Source organism: Oncorhynchus mykiss, chromosome 24 (assembly GCF_057628025.1).
Source record: "Oncorhynchus mykiss isolate SJ-2025 chromosome 24, ASM5762802v1, whole genome shotgun sequence".
NCBI lineage: Eukaryota > Metazoa > Chordata > Actinopteri > Salmoniformes > Salmonidae > Oncorhynchus > Oncorhynchus mykiss.
The window spans coordinates 27,350,001-27,371,975 of NC_143045.1; the positions used below are offsets into that span (position 1 = coordinate 27,350,001).

General features: G+C 43.6%; 1 protein-coding gene across 4 annotated transcripts in view; it reads left to right on the plus strand.

Annotated features, from left to right (window-relative positions):
- Window positions 1–21,975, plus strand: part of LOC110504090 (chloride channel protein 2) — a 195,518-nt gene that overhangs the window by 29,248 nt on the left and 144,295 nt on the right. For all 4 annotated transcript variants that reach the window (XR_016491409.1, XR_016491410.1, XM_090218806.1 and 1 more), the window contains exon 2: window positions 21,456–21,609. Coding sequence is in view for 2 of the 4 variants with exons in the window: in XM_090218806.1 (XP_090074932.1) it covers window positions 21,456–21,609 (154 nt within the window). In the remaining 2 variants the exon portion in view is untranslated. The remainder of the gene's footprint in view (window positions 1–21,455; window positions 21,610–21,975) is intronic.

Consider the following 21,975-nt stretch of genomic DNA (forward strand, 5'->3'; position numbering starts at 1 on the left):
TCAAACGTCACACTCACACTCACACACACACACACCAAAAAGAAATACAAACACACACACACACACACACACACATCTCAAACTCACACACACATCTCAAACTCACACACACACACACACACACCTACCTACCACAAATGCCACACACACACCACAAATGTCACACACACACCACAAATACACCACAAATGCCACACACCACAAATGCCACACACACACCACAAATGCCACACACACACCACAAATGCCACACACACACACCACAAATGCCACACACACACCACAAATGCCACACTGTGACCTGTACGCTCTCGTTGGCTGGCCCTCGCTTCATACTTTTCGCCAAACTCACTTGCTCCAGGTCATCTACAAGTCTTTGCTAGGTAAAGCCCTGCCTTATCTCAGCTCACTGGTCACCATAGCAGCACACACCCGTAGCACGCGCTCCAGCAGGTATATCTCACTGGTCACCCCCAAAGCCAATTCCTCCTTTGGCTGCCTTCCAGTTTTCTGCTGCCAATGACTGGAATGAACTGCAAAAATCACTGAAGCTGGAGACTCATATCTCCCTCACTAGCTTTAAGCACCAGCTGTCAGAGCAGCTCACAGATCACTGCACCTGTACATAGCCCATCCAACTACCTCATCCCCATACTTTATTTATCTTGCTCTTTAGCACCCCAGTATCTCTACTTGCACATTCATCTCCTGCCCATCTATCACTCCAGTGTTGGTATATTCTAATTACTTTGCCACTACGGCCTATTTATTGCCTTACCTCCCTTATCTTACCTCATTTGCACACACTGTATATATACTTTTTCTACTGTATTATTGACTATGTTTGTTTATTCCATGTGTAACTTTGTTTGTGTCGCACTGCTTTGCTTTATCTTGGCCAGATCACAGTTGTAAATGAGAACTTGTTCTCAATTAGCCTACCTGGTTAAATAAAGGCAAAATTTAATAAATAAAAACACACTTCACATACCTTGTAGCCCTCCCGGAAGGGACAGTAACTATGGCCGAGAGCTTTTGAAGCACGAGTACTACAGGCAATGTGTTGGTAGATCTTTGGTAGCGTTTTCCTCAGATTTGCTTAGTTAAAGTCCCAAGCTACAATAAATGCATCCTCAGGATATGTTGTTTCCATTTGGCACAAAGGTCATTGTAGTCTTGACTTTGGTATTATTTTGTGTAGCAATGTTTTCTAGCTAGCCAGTCAGCAAGTCTAGAGAGGGCGAGATCATTGCATTGTGGGTTTTGGAGTAGAATTGAGCTGCAACAGATTTTCAAAAACTATTTTCTACCAACCTTGTTATAATGACAATTGTTTTCACATATTCGTGTTATTTAACGCTTTAGCACTGTTTATCATAGGAATTAGTGGTTTGAGGTGGATTATTCCTTTTATGCAAAGATGGGTCCAAATTGTCAGCCCCTAATAAGGCAGCAAGACCTTCTGTTTCTGTGAGTTACCAAAAAGAAATATCCCTTGACTACCATTTCCCAAGTCACGTGAGGTTGACTATGTGGGACGTCAACTGACAGACTGGCCAAGACCAGTATGACCACAATTTCTTTCAAATAAAAAAACCAGCAGAGATTAAATGCAGATTTTTAAAGCATCACAAATCTGAACTTTTTCAGAAATTATGCTGGAGTCTAAAACTACTTGCGTAGTCAGGGAAGTAGAGGATTTACCCTGCTTCAGTGAATTAACGGTTTTCCAGAATGTCGAGGGATCAGTAACAGTCTGCCATATAGCGCTAAGGAAGTAGTTTGATTTGGCCTGTTTAACGGAGGCAGTGCATCTATTTCTTAATTGCCTAAATAGCTGCCAATCAGCTAAAGAGCCAGTTTGTCTAGCCTTGATTTGTTTTTGTCAAAAGGAGGTCTGAGGGCACCATGGATTTGTTTGGTTTTTGAACCGGAGTTGCTTGAAAGGGCCGTGTTTATCAGCCTGAGTTAAAAATGGATGAGAAATTCAAGAAGCCAAACAAGGTCTGGTATGAGGCTAGTAGAAAAAAGCTCTGAATAATATAGATAATGAAGGAGAGAATGGGGAGAGAATAACATTTTTTAAAAGTTATCTTCGCAATTGTACGAGGGTCGGAGTTCTTTTCAATTTGGTATCTCTAATGCCAGTAATGGGGCAGTGGTCACTGATATAATTTGCAACACCACCACTATCCAAATAGTAATGGGGATGGTTAGTCAGGATAAGGTCAATCAATGAGGATTGAGTTTTTGAAATGAATCCGAGTGGGTTTCATTATTAGCTGAGTCAAGTTGAACTCAAGACAGATATAATTAAACTGATCTGAGGCATGTGTAAGCCAATCAATGTTTAGATGTCGCTAACACAACCAGTACAGATACCCAAAAGGGTTTTAGATAATACCAACAGCCGACTTCGGCTGGGAGTCAGCAGACCGCAGCAATAAATATATTCATATTTTGGCTTATGGACGCTTACAACCAACAGCTCACACATTTTGGGGACAGAGATGTTAAGAGAGCATGTACATAAATAGCCCCACCACCACCTTTGTTTTGTCTATCACATCTGAAAATGTTGTAGTCCGCAATGGCAACGTCCTTATCTTTAATCAAATTATTCAGCCAGGTCTCTTAGAGACCCAGAACGTCTGGGCTAGTGTCATGCACCCAGACATCCATTAGGTCTAGTTTAGCCATTAGGCTTCACACAATTCTCTGTATAAGTCCAAGTCTTCTGAGAGATTTGAAAGTATCCATGGTGACACGAGTCAATAGAACTTGATGGCCTAGCCAATGGGCTTCCTTATTTGATTCAGAGTTGCAGAACTTAGTAGAATTCAGGTAAATGGGCATAAGGTTACTATTGACAGTACCACATGCTTATGAGCACGATAGCTTAATAGAAGACTATTATTGGCATAGGTAGATCTAACAACAGTCGGTTCCTTGTGTGAGCTATCAATGGAAATTCATTTAACAGCCACAGAAATACTATTCGCAATACCCCTATCAGCAAGCTTTGGTGGAATGATATCGCTGCGATTTAATGGGAGAAAATACCTTTTTGAGAAGCTTGATTTGACCAGTCAATGTTTCAGCATTGCCTTGTTGTGTTTGGACAGGATCCAGGCACCCAGATGATTAGGGTGGATCCCACCCACCTTACAGAGCACCCTCTGCTTTCAAAAGGTGTCAGAGTTGTTTAGAAAATGTACACCCGTGGACCTGCAGTAGTCACGTAGCCAGTTGTTGTGAAGTGCTAGTAGCCTGCTGAAACGTTCATTACCTCGACCCAACGACGGCACATGGCCAGAAATGACTTTTTTTTGTGTATGTGTCCAGCAGAGCCTCAATCGGTTCATCAAAATCCTGTTTCTACCATTTCTATTGTAATTGCCGCTGATTGAGTTCCTGCTCAACAAGCTACCTGGTGGCAACATCTGTTCAGCTGAGAAATCATGTATATTGTTGCTAATCCCTCAGGATAGGACTTTTCCTCTTCAGGTCGGGATGTGGTTAAGAAAAACTGCCTAGAGCGTCCAATTGTCAGTCTAATTTTGCCTTAGTTTTCATACTTCCAATCTCATTAATTGGATTCAGGTGTGTGCCTCTCTCCTCGTCCTTTTTCCCGCTTTTGTTTGTTCCTGTACTTTAAAAATGATGTGGATGAAAACAAATGTAACATTCCACTCATTGGAAAACAGACCGTGTGGCTTTAAACGCCCCCTCTCTTTCCGACCACAACATATGATTACACACACACACACAAAATTGCTCATATGATTGCTCACACATACGCCGAGGTCTACACACAGTGCTAGTTACAGTGGAGTGTGTGTGACTGGAGTGCTAACTGGTCTCCTGGATTTGATCCAGTACTGACCCAACAATCACAAACTAAACTCTCACCCATCCCCACCCCAGGCATGTGTGCCAGTAGGATATCTTAGTAACTGCCTCTGAACTTTTTGCTATGAGCCTGCTACTGAGGAAGCTCTGTACTGGAGACACTGTAAATGTGTACGTGTGGTCAGGCCATAACACTTTCCCAATCTCTCAAATATAGTTAAGTACAATCCGAATGGCTAAACATTTGTTGGCCCCCCAGATGGCCCTGTCTTTGTATGACAGGGACACAAGAATGGACTGGGCTAATGGTACTCATTTCAATCATTGATGGTAGTGTGGAGTCATTCCACCCACTCTAACAGACTCATTGGCACAGGGCCACATAATGGGCATAGAGCATTTGGCTGGGTGACACGTGTGTAACCCTCAGTATCCTGTCTCTAGTGGTATTGTCATGGTAACAGTGTTATCCTGTAGAGGTCTGTGTTATGCCTGTCCCTGAATCACTGTCGCTAACTGATGTCATCCTCTGATGTAGAGGCACTGAGGGACCCTCTGGTAACAATTTTTGTGTTGTGGAGGGGGCGGCAAGATTGGCACTAGTTGCTTGTAGTGCTTTGAGAGCACCATTCACCCAGTCCAATACTTATTTTTTGTGGCTAGCCACTGACCTGTCCTTTTCATAGCAGATGGCTGATAATAGCCATCCTTGGCATTTTCCAATTAATTTTATTTGAATGGGACAGACCGGTAGTCCATTTATCAAGTCATCCTTTCATTTTCCTCCCTCCCTCACCACTCATTCTCCAGGGAAAGCATGTGAACGGTGGAAGGGTCTAGCAGAGCAAAGGCGTGGGCACTCATTGGCGTCACTGTAGACTGGTGGGCACCTCAACTCTGTGTGTGTGTGTGTGTTTCACACGGGAGTGTGTATCTCAGGAGAATTGGTGGCACTGTGTTCCAGGACATTGCGTGCCACCCCGTCCTGCCTGCCTGCCCTGACAAAAGGTTTGATGACGTGGGGACACTGATACTAGAGTGTGGGACTGGTCCTGTTCCCTTATTTTGACCCCATAGTGTGGCCCCTGGGGTGGCTAGTAGGTGGATGATAATACTCATGCCGTTGCAGTCCCTCTGATCTGTCACGCTCTCTTTTGCTCCCCCTCTGCTGCTTTCAGAAGCTGGATATGAGCACGTAGGAGGCATCTCAAATCCCCCCTTCTCTCTCCTCCTTTTTCTGCATCTCTGCTCTATCTCTTCTCTCTCTGTCAGTGTGTTTGTGAGCCAATACTGACTCCCCAGGGGACATGACCAACCCAATAAGCCAGAACAATCTGTCTGCAAACATCCATCAGGGGGCAGAGACTATGTGTGTGTGATCTATGAGACGGTGTTGCAGCATATTTTTTTTTTTACTCTATTCTAGTTCAAGTTGGATCAATATGGACTATCTTAAGCCCCCTACTTGTCTCTCCCTCTGTCCTTCCCTCGCTCCCTGAACATATGCTTGCCTGCCTGTTCTCCCAGTCCCTGTGTACACGGAGCCCTCCCACATTGATCTCTCGAAGTTCTCCACCGCCTCAGCACTTCTGCACCTCCTGCAAGGGAGAGATAGATGGATGGACAGGGAGGGAGGGAGAGAGACACCTGTTGGGGGTTAGCTGTTGCTTGCTTTTCTTGGTTTGGTGTATATCACAGAGCTTATGGATGATATGAATTCTTGGGCGCACACATGAACACTTGACTGAGCACATCTCCGATAGTTTGACCTTGAAAACCACCAGTTTGCCTTTTCGGTGTATGCTTTACTCTGCTGTGTGTTTTAAGTAGGGAGAGGGATCGACCGAAAAGTGCTGAATATATCTAGCTCTCTTTAGATTATCCATCCATCTATCACATGCGGACACACACACACACACACACACACACACACACACACACACACACACACACACACACACACACACACACACACACACACACACACACACACCATGTATACTCTGCTCAATACAACCACATTCCTTTACTGCTTCCTTCTTACTCACTTTAGAGATGATTAATGGAGATCAAGTGACTGAGGGATGGAGCGGGGGAAGATGGGAAGAGGAAAGCGTAACTGATTGTGATAGTAGGGTGATTGATAAGAACGGTCCCTGGTGTTGATGATGTTGATCACCATCACATCTCCCTTCCTCTCTGCTACCCCGGTCACCAGTCTGTTGACATGATGGAGAGAGTAGAACACACTTACAGGAGGGAGACTTAATGAAGGAAAGCTACATGAGTGAAGAGAGAAATTGATGGCGGAATAGTTCATTTGGGAGGGATTGAGGTAGTGAGAGAGGAAGAAGTAGAGGGGGGAGGAAGGGAAAGGTGTAACAGTGGTTCTCAATCCTGGTCTTGGGGACTCAAAGGGGTACACATTTGTGTTTTTGCCCTAGCTCTACACACCTGATTCAAATCATCAAAGCCTTTTGATGAGTTGATCATTTGAATCAGCTGTGTAGTGCTAGGGCACAAAAACAAATGTGTACCCCTTTGAGTCCCCAAGACCAGGATTGAGACCCAGTGGTGTAGAGGGTGATAGAAGGGAAGGGGGAAGGGGGGGGGGAGAAAGAACGTCACTTAATGAAGGAGGAGGGGAGATGTAGTTAGTTTTATTGGGTTCAAAGGCTGCTCTCCTGTTTGATAAACAGACAGAATATCATTTGATCGCTCTCTGTCTAGAATTACCTCATGATCATTAGCCCTCGGAAACATTCACTCCCAGACAAGATGTTTGTGTGTGTGCTTGTATACTGTGACTGTGTGTGCGCTGCGCTAGTCCTCTGAGAGGTTGAGTGAGCTCCATTGATCTCCTGCTGTCCTCATTTAGATGTGTATTAATCCTCTGAGCCAGTAGTCTCTGCAGACCACAATCCAACTCCATTACCACTGCTAGGTAAATGAGTTGGAAAAGAGTTTAGCCCTGTTCTTTAAAGCCAGTAGTCTCTGCAGACCACAATCCAACTCCATTACCACTGCTAGGTAAATGAGTTGGAAAAGAGTTTAGCCCTGTTCTTTAAAGCCAGTAGTCTCTGCAGACCACAATCCAACTCCATTACCACTGCTAGGTAAATGAGTTGGAAAAGAGTTTAGCCCTGTTCTTTAAAGCCAGTAGTCTCTGCAGACCACAATCCAACTCCATTACCACTGCTAGGTAAATGAGTTGGAAAATAGTTTTTAGCCCTGTTCTTTAAAGCCAGTAGTCTCTGCAGACCACAATCCAACTCCATTACCACTGCTAGGTAAATGAGTTGGAGAAGAGTTTAGCCCTGTTCTTTAAAGCCAGTAGTCTCTGCAGACCACAATCCAACTCCATTACCACTGCTAGGTAAATGAGTTGGAAAAGAGTTTAGCCCTGTTCTTTAAAGCCAGTAGTCTCTGCAGACCACAATCCAACTCCATTACCACTGCTAGGTAAATGAGTTGGAGAAGAGTTTAGCCCTGTTCTTTAAAGCCAGATATGAAATATGAAACTGTTGCCCCGACAAGTTTACTTTTTTTTGCAAACAAACCCAGGAGGGACATCATAACGTGCTCTATTTGAGAGACGTTGAGAGGCTTTTGACCGCCAGTATTACTTAGAACAAGCATGTAGGCTACTGTATTATAACAAATTATTTACGTATCGAGTCAGCTATGAAATGTACAGGAGTAAAATGTAATTCTAATTTACATAGACAATATACTGTGGTGCAACGATCAAGCCGTTATCTGCTTGATCTCTTGCAGTGCAAACACTTGTATGGAGAAGTCGACCCTAAGCAAGTATCCTATATGGTTTAATTATAATATTAATTGGCCATCAAAAGGTTGCAATAGTAAACTCAACACCCTAGGGGAAAACAAGCTACAACTCCAGCTAAGTTCGCAAGTAGGAGCACAAACATTTATTTGGCTGTATAGTGCCACACATTTAGCTAGTGGTGTGTGTGGATCTATTAGCTGTTTGGTGGGCAGCTAAATTAGATATAGCTAGCTACCTTGCTAAATGGCTTTACATACAAATAGACGGCATACCAGTAGGTTTCAGGATTGCCATTGGCACTGTCCACCGCAGCATGGCACTAGTGGTCCAGCTAATAAATAAATATATACTGTATATACAGTTGAAGTCGGAAGTTTACATACACTTAGATTGGAGTCATTAAAACTAGTTTTTTTAACCACTCTACAAATTTCTTGTTAACAAACTATAGTTTTATCAAGTTGGTTAGGACATCTACTTTGCATGACACAAGTCATTTTTCCAACAATTGTTTACAGACAGATTATTTCACTTATAATTCACTGTATCACAATTCCAGTGGGTCAGAAGTTTACAAATACTAAGGTGACTGTACCTTTAAACAGCTTGGAAAATTCCAGAAAATTATGTCATGGCTTTAGAAGCTTCTGATAGGCTAATTGACATCATTGGAGGTGCACCTGTGGATGTATTTCAAGGCCTACCTTCAAACTCAGTGCCTCTTTGCTTGACATCATGGGAAAATCAAAAGAAATCAGCCAAGACCTCAGGGAAAAAAATGTAGACCTCAAGTCTGGTTCATCCTTGGGAGCAATTTCCAAAGGCCTGAAGGTACCCACGTTCATCTGTACAAACAATAATACGCAAGTATAAACACCATGGGACCATGCAGCCGTCATACCGCTCAGGAAGGAGACTCGTTCTGTCTCCTAGAGATGAACGTACTTTGGTGCGAAAAGTGCAAATCAATCCCAGAACAACAGCAAAGGACCATGTGACGATGCTGTAGGAAACAGGTACAAAAGTATCTATATCCCACAGTAAAACGAGTTCTACATCAACATGACCTGAAAGGCCGCTCAGCAAGGGAGAAGCCACTGCTCCAAAACCGGCATAAAAAAGCCAGACTTCGGTTTGCAACTGCACATGGGGACAAAGATCGTACTTTTTGGAGAAATGTCCTCTGGTCTGATGAAACGAAAAGATAACTGTTTGGCCATAATGAATGTTATGTTTTGGAGTAAAAAGTGGGAGGATTGCAAGCCGAAGAACTCCATCCCAACCGTGAAGCACATCATGTTTTGGGGGTGCTTTGCTGCAGGAGGGACTGGTGCACTTGACAAAATAGATGGCATCATGAGGAGAGAAATTATTATTATATATTGAAGCAACAGCTCAAGACATGAGTCAGGATGTTAAAGCTTGGTCGCGAATGGGTCTTCCAAATGGACAATGACAACAAAGTCCTCAAGCCATTTTTATAGAATTGACCTCAATTCTATAAACAATTTATGGGCAGAACTGAAAAAGGATCCAACAAGCCTGACTCAAATACACCAGCTCTTTCAGGAGGAATGGGCCAAAATTCACCCAACCTATTGTGGGAAGCGTGTCGAAGGCTACCCGAAACATTTGACTCAAGTTAAACAATTTAAAGGCAATGCTACCAAATACTAATTGAGTGTATGTAAACTTCTGACCTACTGGGAGTGTGTTGAAGTAATTTAAAGCTGAATTAAATCGTTCTCTCTACTATTATTCTGACATTTCACATTCTTAAAATAAAGTGGTGATCCCAACTGACCTATGAAGGGTCATTTTTTTACTATAATTAAATGTCAGGAATTGTGAAAAACTGAGTTTAAATGTATTTGGCTAAGGTGTGTGTGTGTGTGTGTGTGTGTGAATTGCCAGAAACTCAAGCTAGCAACTTGAACAGACCCACCGGTGTTTTCAAATCTGCCGTCATCAGCTGACGGCCAGCCAGTAGCCAATATATGAACCATGACCACATTCATTTGGCTGCTGAATGACACTTTTATTCTGTATCACTCAACTCTCATTTGTAATGGGCCTATTTGTGTTGTTGATGTAGTTGTGGATGGATTGTGTACAAGAACTTATCAATAACATGCATAATAATTACCTGGAGAAATCTGACTGGCAATTTGTAAACAAAGCTACTGTATGGATTAAAATATATATTTTTATCACTTCGAAGTGACACATTGGCAAATTTAAGCTTTCATTAATCCATTTCAACACTTTATTCTATCAATTTCGAGTCAGCTGCAGGCTGGGCTGGGCTAGCCTGACTAATCACATCTGAGAAGGCCTGCACCACAGGGGGATGTCCTGGGAAACAGTCTGTGTGTGTGCGCGCTGTAGAGCATGTCAGAAGACGGTATGGCAGACAGCAGGGGTTTGATGAGATGTGCTCATGAGGTAGTCTTGGTGTGTGTTCAGCATTAAGGTTGTGTCAACTATGTTCTGTGAGGTAAGATTTAGGATACGTCTATGACGTGTGACTGTCATGATGTTACGGTTATCTCTGAAAGTGTATGTAAAGCCCAGTATCCAGCAGTGAGTTCTCTCTTATGTAATGTGTGTCTGTGCAGATACCCCATGCTGCTGGAGTTAGATGTCATGTTATGATTGCCTGCATGAGCGACCACAGCTGGTGAACTCTGATCCCCAGGCCCACCCCTACAGTTGCCCTATAGAACAGATCTACCACAGCTGGTGAACTCTGATCCCCAGGCCCACCCCTACAGTTGCCCTATAGAACAGATCTACCACAGCTGGTGAACTCTGATCCCCAGGCCCACCCCTACAGTTGCCCTATAGAACAGATCTACCACAGCTGGTGAACTCTGATCCCCAGGCCCACCCCTACAGTTGCCCTATAGAACAGATCTACCACAGCTGGTGAACTCTGATCCCCAGGCCCACCCCTACAGTTGCCCTATAGAACAGATCTACCACAGCTGGTGAACTCTGATCCCCAGGCCCACCCCTACAGTTGCCCTATAGAACAGATCTACCACAGCTGGTGAACTCTGATCCCCAGGCCCACCCCTACAGTTGCCCTATAGAACAGATCTACCACAGCTGGTGAACTCTGATCCCCAGGCCCACCCCTACAGTTGCCCTATAGAACAGATCTACCACAGCTGGTGAACTCTGATCCCCAGGCCCACCCCTACAGTTGCCCTATAGAACAGATCTACCACAGCTGGTGATGGTGTGTGTGTGTATCTGTATCCCAGCGACTTGCCAGTGTATTAAACAGCTTTCTCTAAGCTGATGTTTTCATCCTCGTCACACACTCAACACACTGACTTTCTAATCTTTATCACGAGAGATGAAATTTGAGTTTTCATCCATATCAATAATGTGATCTTCAGTTTACTTTGTACCATTATCACCACAGTCATATCATTGTCTTCTCATCATCATTGACTTCCTCAAGCTCTACTCTTCTTTTCCAAACATCTTCCCCTCATTTTACTTGCATTTTAGGACTCTTCCTCTCTTCCTTCTTCCCCCCCCTCCGTCTCTAATCTCTGTGTAGTGGCTGCAGACTGCAGTGTGTTTGAGTTGTGAAATTGATTGAGTTAATCAAATTTCTTATGATAAAGCTGAGAAAGTTCAACTCTTAAAACAGCCTAAAAGTCACTTGTAGTGTGTTTCGAGTTTCATCGGCAGGCTGTGTGGTTGAGAGAGAGAGCAGGAGACAGCAGGCATTCTGACTGTGCATATGTGTGTTAGAGGCTTCAGATTGTGTACACACTAATTATTTGAGTCTTTGTCAGGGGACAATATTGTCAATAGCAGTGAAGTGAGAGACACATTTGTCACTGCTACATATCTCTTACTCGGCAATATTGTGAGAGAAGCCAGCTCTCTAATCCAGTAGAAAAACTCCTCATTCATTTCTCAGCTTTCTCTCCCCTAGCCACGTACCCCAGCCCTGTGTCTGTCTCTGATCTATAGTAAGGTTAGAGGGCATTTATTAAGATAAGGACCAAACTGGGTGTGGAGGGATGCTTGCTGATGGCTGCAAGTTTACACACATACACTTTCGCTACGGTTGATTTGATATTCTTAGGCTTTATTCCAATACAGAAATTGATACAGGCCTCTCTGGCACCATGCATTAACCCTCCTCTCGCTCTGTCATGCCCCCCTACTCATCCCCTGTCCTCTTCCCCCTCTCAGTAGGTATTGCCACAGCTGTAGGCTCAGTCAGTCAGTGTTGAGGCTGCTGTGGACAGACTGTCCTGTTCTCTACTGCACTGCAACCCTTGGAATGCTGCTGACACTCAGCTTTTGTGTGTGATTCCCTGCTGGTACAGAGTGGTGCCGTGCTGATGCCTTACCACTGTGCCACCCTGCACCAGCGAGCACGTGTGTAAGAACAGTGGAACAGTGTAGTCATCTGTCCACACCCTCTCAGTTCTCATTTCCAAGGACAGGGCCTTTGTCATCTCATTCCTACTTTGTCTAAGTTCAACATTAGGTAGGTAGAGACCCACTACATCAGTTCCTCACAGACCGGTATTGGTGGCAGCCAGACACCCTCTCTCTTTCCATGTCTTACTCTCTCGTTCCAGTAATCAGGCTGGCAGCGTCATGTTCGATCCAAGGGGGAGACGACAGGGCTGAGCGAGACCAGACTCGCGTGGTGGTGGGGTGGGGGGGATAATCTATTTTCCTCTGTATTGTAGTTAGGTTGACAGTGGTGAGGCAGCAGGGCTGTACAGGGGAGGGAACGGTATGACGGTGTTGTCTATGGAAGTAGGGTTGCACGGTATACTTAAACCTCTGTACTATTTCCATACTAGAACATGAAAAACGTTTCGGTACTAGATTTTTTGGTACTTCTGTCATGTCTCACGTCATATATGGATTGATATAGAAATTGAAGATATTCTATTGGTTATTTTAGTAGTTCTACCAGTTATCAACATATTGTTCAATGTAAACAAATTAAATAAAACCCATTCTGGGACTTTAGCTAATAAGCTTTCTTTTTTTTGCTGTGGTTTCGGGTATCGGGTTTTGTTATTGAGTCGTTTCGGTTTAGAATATTGTGATCCTAAACCTGGTATCGAAGTCAAAAAGTACAACATCTGGTATCGTGACAACACTGTGGGACTTTCACAAAACCTACAGCACTGGAACAATGCCATACACAACCCCTCTGTGTGCGTGTGTGCTATTTGGCTGCACTGTCCTAGCAGCCCAGTGGGCAGGTGTGGAGACCTACATCATCAATCACTGATATCCCAGTGTTCACACAGCTGCACTCTTTTACTCCCTCTCTCCTCTCTTCCCTTCCTAATGGCAACATTTAACTTCAGCTCACATGGCAAAATGAATTAAAGTTCTGTACATTCTGCCAACTGCTCCAGTCTCTCTCTCTACATTTCTTTTCATTCCCTTCTCCCCTCTTCCTTTCTAGTCCCATCAACCTGCCACCGTTTTCACCCATACCTCCTGCTGAGCTCTCTTGCTCTCTCTCTCTCCCTATTCTGTCCACCCTTCCTCTACACCTCTTCCTCCCATCTCTCACGTCTCCTTTCTGTTCCATTCATCTATCACTGCTCACCACTGTTTTCACACACAAACCTCCAGTCAAGCTAGCCCTTTCCTTCTCTCCCTCTTTTTTTACATTTGTTTTAGTCCATATGTCTTGTCTGTTTGTCCTGCTATATGCCCATGTTGATGTGGCACACAGAGAGGGGCCCTTGGGTTGGCATGGTACCCTGGCACAAACACCCAAACCTCCGCTCTGGCCCCCTGCGTTCCCCCCTTCTAATGTACACCTCTTAATTTTACATTACCTCTCTCCTATCATCCATCTTTTTTCTCTCTCAACCCACTCTGTCTCTCAATGTACTCCATCCCCTACTCTCTCCCTCTCTTTTTCTCTCTCATTCTACCCCACCCCTTTCTCTTTCTCTCTCGTTCCCATGATAACATAGTGATCTGTTTGTTCGTCCAACACTGACTCTGTCGAGTGGGCCTCCCCTCCCTCTTTCACTTTCCTCTGTCTCACTCTTTCTGTTATTCCTTCTCTCACGTGCTCTGCAGAATCCCATATTGTATTATTTTATTTTGCTTTCTCTTTTTTTTCCTCTCCCCCTCATAGACTTATGCAATCTCTCTCTCTCTCACACACTGTTCTACTCCCTAGGAAATCCTCAACCTGTTATTATGGAGTCATGTTAAGGAAGGTCACTGATAGAGGAAAACACACATCTCAGACTCTCTCTTTCAGACTCCCTTTTCTCTTTCAATATCCCTTTTTCTTGACACTCAGATAAGAGGGCACACTTATCTCTTGTCTGCTTTTTCTTTCACTCAGTCTCACACTCATTTAGTATTTTATTAGGATCTCCATTAGCTGTTGCAAAAGAAGCAACTACTCTTCCTGGGGTCCACACAAAATATGAAACATTACATAATACAGAACATTAATAGACAACTCAAGGACAGAAATATATATTTTACAGAAGGCACATGTAGCCTACATATCAATACGTACACAAACTATCTAGGCCAAATAGGAAAGAGGCGTTGTGCTGTTTCTGTTTATTTGAGCAATATGAGATGGAAGTTCCATGCAATAATGGCTTTATATAATACTGTACTCTTTCTTGAATTTATTCTGGATTTTGGGATTACTAAAAGACCCCTGGTGGAATGTCAGTGTTCTGCCATGGCCAGCGAAGAGCCCGGATCTCAATCCCATTGAGCATGTCTGGGACCTGTTGGATCGGAGGGTGAGGGCTAGGGCCATTCCCCCTAGAAATGTCCGGGAACTTGCAGGTGCCTTGTTGGAAGAGTGGGGTAACATCTCGCAGCAAGAACGGGCAAATCTGGTGCAGTCCATGAGGAGGAGATGCACTGCAGTACTTAATGCAGCTGGTGGCCACACCAGATAATGACTGTTACTTTTGAGTTTGACCCCCCCTTTGTTCAGGGAGACATTATTCAATTTCTGTTAGTAACATGTCTGTGGAAGGAGATAAGGTGGTTTATTCTGTCACTGTGTGTTACTGTCACACACACACTCCACTTGAGCGCGGCCTAAGACACCTAACTCTGGCACAATAGACTCTCTGTTTTCACTATTACTCGCTTACTCACACGAACACACACGCACTGATTCTTTCTAGAATACACACTCGCTCTTTCTCTTTCTGTCTCCCGCTCTTCCTGTCATATATATATACACTTAAACTATGACAGACAAAATGAGAAAAAAAATCCAGAAAATCACATTGTAGGATTTTTTATGAATTTATTTGCAAATTATGGTGGAAAATAAGTATTTGGTCAATAACAAAAGTTTATCTCAATACTTTGTTATTTACCCTTTGTTGGCAATGACAACTGCTGTTGCTGGGCAACACAGACTTTCAACTCCCTCCAAAGATTTTCTATGGGGTTGAGATCTGGCTAGGCCACTCCAGGACCTTGAAATGCTTCTTACAAAGCCACTCCTTCGTTGCCCGGGCAGTGTGTTTGGGATCATTGTCATGCTGAAAGACCCAGCCACGTTTCATCTTCAATACCCTTGCTGATTGAAGGAGGTTTTCACTCAAAATCTTGCGATACATGGCCCCATTCATTCTTTCCTTTACACGGATCAGTCGTCCTGGTCCCTTTGCAGAAAAACAGCCCCAAAGCATGATGTTTCCACCCCCATGCTTCACAGTTTTTACCAAAAAGTTATATTTTGGTTTCATCTGACCATATGACATTCTCCCAATCTTCTTCCTGATCATCCAAATGCTCTCTAGCAAACTTCAGATGGGCCTGGACATGTACTGACTTAAGCAGGGGGACACGTCTGGCACTGCAGGATTTGAGTCCCTGGCGGCGTAGTGTGTTACTGATGGTAGGCTTTGTTACTTTGGTCCCAGCTCTCTGCAGGTCATTCACTAGGTCCCCCCGTGGGGTCAAAATGATCACAAGAACGGTGAGCAAAAATCCCAGAACCACACGGGGGGACCTAGTGAATGACCTGCAGAGAGCTGTGAGATCTTGCGTGGAGCCCCAGATCGAGGGAGATTATCAGTGGTCTTGTTTGTCTTCCATTTCCTAATAATTGCTCCCACAGTTGATTTCTTCAAACCAAGCTGCTTACCTATTGCAGATTCAGTCTTCCCAGCCTGGTGCAGGTCTACAATTTTGTTTCTGGTGTCCTTTGACAGCTCTTTGGTCTTGGCCATAGTGGAGTTTGGAGTGTGACTGTTTGAGGTTGTGGACAGGTGTTTTTTATACTGATAACAAGTTCAAACAGGTGCCATTAATACAGGTAACGAGTGGAGGACAGAGGAGCCTCTTAAAGAAGAAGTTACAGGTCTGTGAGAGCCAGAAATCTTGCTTGTTTGTAGGCGACCAAATACTTATTTTCCACCATAATTTGCTAATAAATTCATTTAAAAATCCGACAATGTGATTTTCTGGATTTTTTTTCTCATTTTGTCTGTCATAGTTGAAGTGTACCTATGATGAAAATTACAGGGCTCTCTCATCTTTTTAAGTCGGAGAACTTGCACAATTGGTGGCTGACTAAATACTTTTTTGCCCCACTGTATGAGGTTACAGTCTCAATCTCATTGACCTGACAGGTGGTGATAGGTTGAGGTCTTTTTGAGGAAAAGCTTCAATTGACACAAGTTATGTTGAACAGTATAATAAACAGCTTGCAAGTTCTGGAAAGCTTTAGTGAGAGATGAGGCACAACAATAAATAACAGTATCGGCATAAAAGTGAAGTTGCTCATTTTACGTTTGTGAATAATACAAGACAGCTGAGAAGACAAAGTGCGAGATAATTCATGGTTAACTCTGAACCTGTGGAATGGGGCATGTTTGTTTACTATTTGGAAAAAAAGATTATGAAAGAATTCAGGCAGTTCCACATCAGGAATAAGCTCAATCTTGCGCCAGTCAAAATAAAAAAAATAAAAATAAAACAAATCATGAAAGAAAGCCAACTTATTCAATATGTCTCTTATGAATAAAGCGTGGGTTTGTGTTAGAAACCTTTAGTATTTCTAACAGCAACCCCAGCACAATGGTCACTTAAATATTCTGTGGTTCGTGGTTTTTGTAATGATTTATGTGGAACGTTTGTGTGTAGCGAAGGTAACTCAGCTAAGCACTCACTTTCGTGTGTGCTTTGCTAGACTAGTCAAGGACCATATCACCTCCACCCTACCTGACACCCTAGAGCCACCCTAATTTGCTTACCGCCCCAATAGGTCCACAGACAACGCAATCACACTGCCCTAACCCATCTGGACAAGAGGAATACCTAGGTAAGAATGCTGTTCATAGACTACAGCTATTAACACCATAGTACCCTCCAAACTCCTGGGTCTCGACCCCACCCTGTGCAACTGGGTCCTGGACTTCCTGACGGGCCGCCCCCAGGTGGTGAGGGTAGTGCCGTGTCTATGCCGGATTAAGTGATATGACATGCTATTCTTTAAAATAATTTCTCTGTCATTTAATATTACCTGATTGAGCTAATCATGTACATGTAATTAACTAGAGTCGGGCACCACAAAATAATATTTATAGAGCTGTTATCTTCCGAATAAACTCTTAAAGACCAATTAATATTTTACATCAATAGCAGTCAATATTAATCGTCAACTTAATTCAGTCTCATCTAAAAGTGGTAAATTCTTAGTTATCTGCACGAACCCTGGCTAACCAAGTTGAATCAGCAATACAAAATTTGGTTTAATTATTTATTTACTAAATTATTTATTTACTAATTACACATACACATAATTAAATCATAACTTGATTACAAATTACGTCATAAAGGAAAACGTCCCTAGCGGGCGGAACAGATATGGCAGCTTGTTACACAAAAGAAAAGGGGCTGGGTTTGAGTTAAAGAGCGGGAAGACTGAGGAACAAAGGGAGAAGCTGTGCTATCGTAAATACAGTATCTTATGCATTCTAAATTACCGCCCATTTGGAAAAGGAAAATGCAATAAATATTTACTCTGAGCTGTGCTTCGGTAGGTTGGTGGTAGATGGAAGGCCATGTTGCCCAACCGAGTCCTTTGAATGTCTCTGCTGGTAATTGAATACATTGTAGTAATGTCGTTGTGTGGTAGACGGGATTCTCTGTCTGTTCCTTCCTAACCCTCGTTTGCAGTGGTTGTTGCTAACTCAACGGCTAGGAGGTATCACTTCTGTAGTGAATAAGAGTTCAAAGTTCATACCATTTGCAACCAAAGCTCACGCTGATGTTGGCTTCGTTCTGTAGTTATTATCTGAACCATTCTGACATCGGACCGTTGTCCTCATGTCCTCGGAACAGGAGGTATTGTCATCAACGGCTTATATAGGAAGGGAGAGGAGGGCGTGTTTGAAAAGTTTTATAGCCCATGTCCCTTCACAGGGTCAGGCCACTGATTTGAAAACCCAAATATCACATTTTAGAAGCTAAAATCACATTTCATCCCATCACAAATAATTTCATATTCAAACATTTAAATTGAACAACAATTCCATGTGAATCCGATAACTCTGAAATGTAGACTTTCCACTGTAGAGTTTGTCATCTTATCATTGATGAGAATGTCTCAGATGACAACCGAACTGACATCATATTCATTAAAGTGGCTAGTGATACATTTATTACATACATTTTTCATTATTAAAGTGGCTAGAGATGAGACAGTATGTTGGCAGCAGCCACTCAATGTTAGTGATGGCTATTTAACAGTCTGATGGCCTTGAGATAGAAGCTGTTTTTCAGTCTCTCGGTCCCTGCTTTGATGCACCTGTACTGACCTCGCCTTCTGGTTGATAGCGGGATGAACAGGCAGTGGCTTGGGTGGTTGTTGTCCTTGATGATCTTTTTGGCATTCCTGTGTCATCGGAACTTGTAGGTGTCCTGGAGGGCAGATAGTTTGCCCCTGGTGATGTGTTGTGCAGACCTCACTACCCTCTGGAGAGCCTTACGGTTGTGGGCAGAGCAGTTGCCGTACCAGGCGGTGATACAGCCCGACAAGATGCTATCGATTGTGCATCTGTAAAAGTTTGAGTGTTTTTGGTGACAAGCCAAATTTATTCAGCCTCCTGAGGTTGAAGAGACGCTGCTGCGCCTTCTTCACCACGCTGTCTGTGTGGGTGGACCATTTCAGTTTGTCAGTGATGTGTACGCCGAGGAACTTAAAACTTTGCACGTTCTCCACTACTGTTACGTCGATGTGGATAGGGGGGTGCTCCCTCTGCTGGTTCCTGAAGTCCACGATCATCTCTTTTGTTTTGTTGACATTGAGAGTGAGGTTATTTTCCTGACACCACACTCCGAGGGCCCTCACATCCTCCCTGTAGGCCGTCTCGTCGTTGTTGGAAATCAAGTCTACCGCTGTAGTGTCGTCTGCAAAATAGATGATTGAGTTGGAGGCGTGCATGGCCACGCAGTCATGGGTGAACAGAGTACAGGAGAGGGCTGAGAACGCACCCTGGTGGGGCCCCAGTGTTGAGGATCAACGGGGTGGAGATGTTGTTACCTACTGTCATGATGTTGGCCTGGGGGTAGGTTTATGACAGTCATTTCCCCCATTTTCCTCTCTCTACCCTACTGATGTTACGTTTGCAAAACCCTTGGTTAACATAGAGATTCTGGGAACATCAGAAGGTGGGGGGAAATTAACTATATTCTGGTAATCCGACCAGAACATATGCGGTGGTACTTAAACATGCCACTTTATACAATGTTTACATACCCTACATTACTCTTTTCATATGTATATACTGTACTCTATACCATCTACTGCATCTTCCCTATGCTGTTCGGCCAGCGGTTATTCATGTATTTATATGTACATATTCTTATAAATTCCTTTACACTTGTGTGTATAAGGTAGTTGTTGTGAAATTGTTAGATTAGATTACTTGTTAGATATTACTGCATGGTCAGAACTAGAAGCACAAGCATTTCGCTACACTCGCATTAACATCTGCTAACCATGTGTATGTGACAAATACATTTGATTTTGATTTGATCAATCTGGGTAGATTTCTCTGGAGATTTGGGCGGGTGGGTGAGTTAATCAACTGGGTAAGATTAATTTAAAATCATCAGACACCGGCTTCAACCAGTGTTGATGTGCCCCCGTCTGTCTGTAATTAAAATAATATGAAAATCGTGCCGTCTGGTTTGCTTCATAAAGGGACTTTGATTTATTACATTTACTTTTACTTTGTACTTTTACTCAAGTATGACAACAGTACTTTTTCTACCGCTGTACTTAAATACATTTAAAGCCAGGTACTTTTAGACTACTACTGAAGTAATATTTGAATGGGTACATTTTATTTGAGTCATTTCCTGTTAATGTGTCACTCACTCAAGTATGACAATTTAGTACTTTTCCACCGCTGTCTGTTTTTCAGTCTGGAGGGTCATGCCAATAGAAATCAATGGTCGTCCAGCCTACTGCCAAGAAGCGGGGTCCAAGTATACCACAGGACAATGGGAAAATACATCTGATTCATTTTTTATGCCCTTGCTTTGTGTAATGAGTGTCTGTGTGTGGGTGGGATAAGGGATGTTTTTTATGGGAGATGAGATTAAAGTGAAGGTCCTCTTATGTGTGCATTTATGACCGTGTCTGTGATAATGTCTGTGTGTGTGAAGTGACTGATGTCGTGACCTGTACTTGTGTTGTGGATATGTGAGTGTGTAAAGGTGAGGAGTGAGGGCGTTGGCTTCAGAAGCCTTGCGGCAGACTCCGATGACCCCTGACCTCTATCCCATACCCTAGGAGGAGGTCCTGTCAGTCGGGTAAAACACCCAGAGTCAGCACAACTAGCTTGGCTGGCACACTCTCTCTGTCTGAGTGAAAATCCCCAACCCTGTTTCTTTCTCTCCCTCCCACTTTCATATATACATTACTATCTGTCCTTCAGTCAGTTGTTCTGGCCGATACAGTCCTATACACTGTAGATAGGGTCAGTTGTTCTGGCTGATACAGTCCTATACACTGTAGATGGGGTCAGTTGTTCTGGCTGATACAGTCCTATACACTGTAGATGGGGTCAGTTGTTCTGGCTGATACAGTCCTATACACTGTAGATAGGGTCAGTTGTTCTGGCTGATACAGTCCTATACACTGTAGATAGGGTCAGTTGTTCTGGCTGATACAGTACTATACATGGACCATCTACATAGACCATACTTAGACTGTCATTGTAATGTGCCGTTGGGACCCATTCATTCAACAAGATGTCTAGAAATGTCCTCTACAGTATGTGTAAGTAAACTAGTGTTGTAGTAGGTAGGGTTGTCTAGTGTGAGACCCAGTCCTTGCTGTAAGAACATGGCATGTCTTTTATATGTTTGTGTCACACAGGAGGCTGCTGAGGGGAGGACGGCTCATAATAATGGCTGGAATGGAGTGAATGGAATGGCCTCAACCACATGGAAACCATGTATTTGATGTGTTCGCTTCCGTTTCAGCCATTTCTACGAGCTGTTCTCCCCAATTAAGGTGTCACCGGCCGCCTGTGTGTGTTACCTACTGCTCTCCCTTAACCCTGTCTGTGTGTTCTTCCAGATGTATGGTCGCTACACACAGGAGTTGGTACTGCTCTCCCTTAACCCTTTCTGTGTGTTCTTCCAGATGTATGGTCGCTACACACAGGAGTTGGTACTGCTCTCCCTTAACCCTTTCTGTGTGTTCTTCCAGATGTATGGTCGCTACACACAGGAGTTGGTACTGCTCTCCCTTAACCCTTTCTGTGTGTTCTTCCAGATGTATGGTCGCTACACACAGGAGTTGGGGGCGTATGCTAAAGAAGAGGCAGCTCGCCTGAGGGAGGAGGGGGGTTGGAGGCGCTCAGTCAAAGAACGCTCACGCTCCCTGGAACTTTTGGAGTACGACAGGGGCCGCTGTGCCAAGTGTCGCAGTGAGTACTGACCAATACTGACCACTCCAGCTGGACATACTGTATTCTCTGACCAGGTGTCTGTGTCTCTGTCACACTGTGCTTTGTTACTGTGAAACAAGCCTCACATCAAGTCAACTTTCCCAGATACCATGTAGTTATATTGTTACTCTCCAGTTTATTTATGTTTGAATTGAAGGAGGGATTTGGGAGGGAGAGTTTTGGTGTGTTTGTACATACAGTCTGTGTGTGTGTGGTGTGTGTTTGCATGTGAGGTTGTGTAAGCCACATCATTCCATTTACTGTTGATGTTGATAATAGTGATTATGAATGGGTGACTGAAAGGAACATCTCCACAGTGTACAGGGACACGATTTGTACTGGGAC